We start from the raw sequence: 5,642 nt of genomic DNA on the forward strand, positions 1-5,642 counted from the left end.
TGCAGCAGCAAAACTCACCAAAGAGCTGCTGGTTCTGATTCTGCTCTGCATCCAGAACCAAACATGAAGAAGCAGCTTTCAGCTTCATGCACCACAGATCTGGAACAAACTTCCAGAAAACTGCAGAGCAGCCGAAACCCTGAGTTCCTTTAGACGCAGAATGAACCGTTAGCTTAGAGCTGATTAGATTCATAATGAATGAAATGTTGATCAATTCCTTTATAAGTGGATAGATGAATGGGCGGAGCTGCCACTCTGGCGGAAAACCTTCCCTCTCAGTTTTTAGTTTTTCTTCACTGGTTTTATTTTCCTTTTGCCGCTGGAATTTAATAAGTTCAATAAAACGATAAAAACTGGATTAATTCCCTTGTTTGTTCACAGAACTCGGCGATATTCATAACAATAATCAAGTGGGATCAAATGTTTAATTAACAATAGTAGACATAGTTTAACTTTTTAAAATACTGATTCCTATAGCGGCAATTATGTAAAATGAAATTATTGGTGAATATGAAAGATAAATTTGTCCTTTCATCTTAACAGAACTGGCAGAAACCAAACTGTTTATAGATTTATTTTTCAGTTTTAATTTAAATAGAAATTGGATAATAAATGAATATTTGCACTGCAGAGCCTGTTGAACGTCCGTCAGTCCTTCCTCCGTCAATTATTGGTTTATTTCAAATTAAAATATACTTTATTGATCCCAAAGCGAAACTAAATAATTGTCAGTATTAATATTAGCAGAATAAAGAGAGAATAAAAAGAAATGTAAAAGATAACAGACATCCAAGAAGTTGGACCTGGACCGGCGCCGACCGGCTCAGAGGAAACGAGGAAAATATGTATTAATGAGATTCAAACTATTAGAAGTGATTATGGATTTACTGAAAAGTTTTAACTTTTCTCGTCAGAATTACAGCTTCAATTGGAGTTATTGCTGTTTTTCCGCCTGAGAATTTTGAAAATGTATTTGAGCTCCGAGAAGAACGAGAAGCCACCATAACTAGAAATGTGCTCAATGTGTTGCAGGTCACATCTAAAAAATAATCAAACCACAGTTAGATGTTTGTTTACTGCCTGTTTTTATGCATCGTTTAAAGAAGATTGTCATAACCTCTAATAGATTTACGTTTTTTCAATATTTGTCCGAATTAATTTTTCTAAATATCTCATTTCCTTGAATATGAACCCATAACATTTTGATGAATTGTATTGATTGATTGATTGATTGATTGATTGATTGGTGAATGTGTTGCAGCAGTTGGAGAGGATTCTGATGCAGATGATACTTGACCCACATTTACAGTAATATGTCATTAAAACAAAGCCTAATATTGAGAAACCTAAACCTGTTTTGGTTTAGTGAACATGAGGAGATGATCAGTTTTCTGTTAATATTGAATCTGCTGAGGTGAAAACTGAATAAAATGATGGAGCTGCAACAGCAAATGGGGTTTTGATGATTTTACTAAAACTTTGAGGATCATGAATAATAATAGCTGCAATAAAGTGCAGAAAGTACATCACTAATAATCGGCTCATTCAGTCCCTGGGGGAATGACTAAATTACTTTTAGATACTTTTAATTATTTCTCAGTTTATTTGTAGTTTCCGTGGAAATAAGAACATTTCCTGTAACTACTTGAGGGTTAAACTTTTTCAAACGCTGTAATGTGTTGATTAGCTGCCAGCTTCATATTTAGCATCTCTTAGTTTAACTTTGAGTAGCTGTTAGTTTGACTTCAAGTTATTACATAGTTGTCTTAAAACTGAGTCACTGTTAGCTTAATTCTGAGTTGATGTTCGCTGAACTTTGTTTTTGCTAGCATAGCTTGTCTATAAACATTTAATTTCACTCTGAGCCAACGTTAGCTTCACTCAGGAGTTTATATCTTGACTTCAAATAGCTGTTAGCTTGAGTCTGAGCCATACATGAACATTTCTATCACATGCTTCAAAATACAATCAGTCTGATGGTTTTCAGCTTCAGGTATGTTGTAAATGCTCTCAACTACTCCACTCAAGCCCATACTAATAAATAAGTATTTATTTATGCTAACGTTTACGTCTTATTTAAAAGCGTCTGCGTATTTTAACGATCCCAGCATTATGGATGAAATGAGCTCATTTGGTCGTCTCTGTTGGCAGAAACGGGCTTGAGTTCTTTACAGATGTTGAGGCTTAGCGCTGTGAGAGTTTTTATTGATTAAACTCGTGATGCATGAGCCACTGAGCGCCTGTCACACTGGATGCAGCAGAATTGCAAAGTGTTGTGCTCAGAAAAACCTGGTTCATTTATTATTTGGAAATTAAATGCAATGCAGCCTTTGAGGATTCTGCTGGCCTGCTAGGTTTCAATTAATATGAACCAGAATGACCTGAAGAGGAAGTGCTGATTAAAGACGTGATGGTAGTTTCCTGTTGAGGGTAATGTGGCTTATTCCCACTCGGAGGCCGTTAATCTACCAACATTTGCCTTCTGAGTGAGTCTGTTGCCAGAAATGTTGCATTTGCTTTGAAACATCTGGTTCCTCTCCATGCCTGTCCAGTCTTTGTGACAGAAACATTTCCAAGCAACTGAATTTGTCGTGGCAATCTGCCCAGGGTGTTCCCCGCCCCTCACCAAACTGACCAGCCCCGCAGTCCTGCAAAGACGAGCCGGTTCAGGCAATTATTGGACGGGGGAATTCATTGGACTTTATTGTAAGTGAAATAAAAATGTTGGAGATTTCCTTCAGGCAGCTGATCAACACGATGCAGCAATAGGTGGAGGAGGGGCAGCTCTGTGTACAAAAGATTCCAAGAAAATTTTCTCTAGCATCTTATTAAGAGGGCTTTAGACCAAAACATGTTGGAAAGTATGTGAGGTTCTGATCATCTTGAGTTTGGTAACCAGCTGATATTAAAGTAGTTTCATGTTTTTGTCTATTTTAATCTTTTTTAGTTTTGTTGGAGTGTAAATATTACCGTCCAAAATAAACCGATGGCACCTGGCAACAAGCACTGAGTTGCCAATAATTGTTTATGAGCTGAACTGAGCAACTCAAGGAAACAGAAGTTTGCAGTTTTACTGTTGCTATAGCAACAAGGCGACTAACTTTTTTTCCACAGTTTTAACCATTTTTATTAGTTGAAGGGCTTCAGATCTGATGCGGTTTATCTGCCTGGTTTTAGTCAGAACTGCAGCAGCAGCTGGAGAACATCGATTTGTCCAGTTATTGATCAATCATTGATTAGATGAGCTGATGATTATTTAAATAGTTTCAGCCTAGATTCAAGGTAAATGGATTCCACATTCTGACCCGATCAATACCGCACCAATAAACTCCATTGATTGATTATTGATGGATTTATTGACTGATTCCTGACCTGTCTCTCCACAGTAACTGCCCCTGCTCGCTGGCGGCCGCTCTGGCCCGCGCCACCGCAGACAGCCTGCTCCAGTCCGATCTGTCCATCCAGAACCTCAACAAGGCTGTAGAAGACGGCGCCGATCCGTTGCCACGTGAGTCGCCGGGGAATCGCTCTCTCAAACAAATTAGGGCTGCCTCTCAGTTCGTCCCTCACACTCAGCCACAAACCTCCAGAGCCGCGTCCCACTTCTCCTCTCTGGGTGCAGTAAGTGGGATTTGACCACTAGAGGGCGATAAGCGGCTCAGTCACAGCCGGACGCCAAACGGCTTCCCTTGTTTATGGTTCAGATCAGCGAATATTTTACTCGCATGTAATATTCAAAATTCAACAGCTGTAACCCGTAACCTTCAAAATGAAAAAACAAACTATTATGCAATGCTAACATTTTACAGTTTTGGTTCTTTGTTCTCTCTTTAGTCGCAAACCCTTAAAAATAAATGTTCCTTCGTTCCAAACAGACACTTCAGAGTTTCATTCAGATTTAATGCAAAAAACCAAAAGAAAATAAATAATAAAAAGTTAATATGTGGATATTAAGTACAAATCTGCAACTCATGACGTATTTATTTTTCTGCAGCCCCCTTTACTCTGATGAATCAAAATCAAATTTTATTGATTAATCAAATTTTCTGTTTGAAGATTTAATTTGTGGAAAATGTGGATTTTTTTTTCATAGTTCAGAGTCGCATCAGGTTTATGGGGCTTCTATTTATTTTGACTTTGAATTCAGGTTATATTTAATATTTATTTGTTAATTTAGATGTTCAAACAGTTCCAACTCAATTATTTTTGCCTGTTTTATTGCTGCTGATGAAAAGGAGTAGAGCCATTGTCTGAAAGCAAAGCCAAAACGTTTTACGATGCCTGAAGATCCAACAAACGGGTCAAAAGTGTTTTTGCTGTAAAGCCTGGAGTCTTCAGACTAGTAAATTATTGTACACAGTCTCCATTTTTGCTAAATTTATTATTTTAGAGAAATCACATCTGTTCAAAATGCAATTATTGGCACATCTGGTGCAAATGCCTCAAACTAAACAGCCTCTATGGAGACCCAAAGATGCCAAAAAGCAACAACTGTCAATGTTTTCTTTACCTCCTGCTTTTCAGATACATTTGGAAACTCGTCCTGCTTCGTTTATCACAGCTCCACTCGTTTTAAACTTTTCCAATCTAACGGCAGATAAAATACACAAAATAAAACTACTACAACCAGAATGTAGAATTAATACTTAATAAAATCACTGAACAGCATTCACACTCTTTGTTTAAAGAGTTTTAAGAAGAGTTTTAAATTGGCTCATGGGGATAAAATCGTAAGCGTCTTTGCAAGTGAGGAGAAAAGGCTTTTCCTGACTGCTTGTGCGTTGGTTGCAGAGATGGAGTCGGTGAAGATGGCGCGGTTGGTGTTTAACAGACTGTTTGAGATTTGCTGCCTGTGGCAGAAGGAGCTGCCGTTCCGCCGCCGCCCGCAGCCATACTACGAAACGTCCATCCATGCCATCAAGAACATGAGGCGCAAGATGGAGGATAAGCACGTCATCATCCCCGACTTCAACACACTCTTCAACATTCAGGTAAAATTTATTTATGCAATTTGTTAATCATTTTCAGAGGATATTTATTTATCAGATGTTATAAGTTGCTAAAAAGTTACTTGTTAGTCTTATCTGGATTCAGCTGTGCTGAGATATTTGCACTAAAACTAGAGAAACATAGTTGGTAAAACATAAATAATAAAAACGGCAAACTGATCAGAGCAAAAACAAAATGAAAACCAAAAAATTCTCTGAACAATTTTTTCCCCCAAATCTAACAGTTTACAGAAAGTAGCCAAGACATTTTTAATAAACGATAAATAATCATTCCTGCAGGCAGGTTGATCCATCTTGATTTTCCTGCCAACAGATTTGTTTGTTTTTCACTTGGATTTTAAAAAGAAAATGAAAAAACTGATCTTGGTTTTTTTTCATCACACCTGAGCTCTACATTTTGATTTTCTTTTAATCACTGTCTTTTTATTGAGTTCTTTCCTTTAATGCATAAAGTTTGTGAATACAAAAATGTGTTTATCCAACACAGATACAAAATAATATACAGAAAATGAATCCCTACAAAGAAAATGAAACCCTAACCCAGGCCACTACCCAGTAGATCCTACGTTCCTGTCCCTGACAGAAGTGGGACGTATTTTAATAAAGTGAATTAACTTAATTAATCTGGAGCCT

At 37.5% G+C, this 5,642-nt stretch overlaps 1 protein-coding gene across 2 annotated transcripts in view; it reads left to right on the plus strand.

Annotated features, from left to right (window-relative positions):
* Positions 1-5,642, plus strand: part of ppm1e (protein phosphatase, Mg2+/Mn2+ dependent, 1E) — a 56,708-nt gene that overhangs the window by 37,160 nt on the left and 13,906 nt on the right. For both annotated transcript variants that reach the window (XM_007543518.2, XM_007543519.2), the window contains 2 exons: positions 3,387-3,508; positions 4,792-4,991. In XM_007543518.2, the coding sequence (XP_007543580.1) occupies positions 3,387-3,508; positions 4,792-4,991 (322 nt within the window). The remainder of the gene's footprint in view (positions 1-3,386; positions 3,509-4,791; positions 4,992-5,642) is intronic.

This window comes from Poecilia formosa, unplaced genomic scaffold, assembly GCF_000485575.1.
Source record: "Poecilia formosa unplaced genomic scaffold, Poecilia_formosa-5.1.2 Scaffold837, whole genome shotgun sequence".
NCBI lineage: Eukaryota > Metazoa > Chordata > Actinopteri > Cyprinodontiformes > Poeciliidae > Poecilia > Poecilia formosa.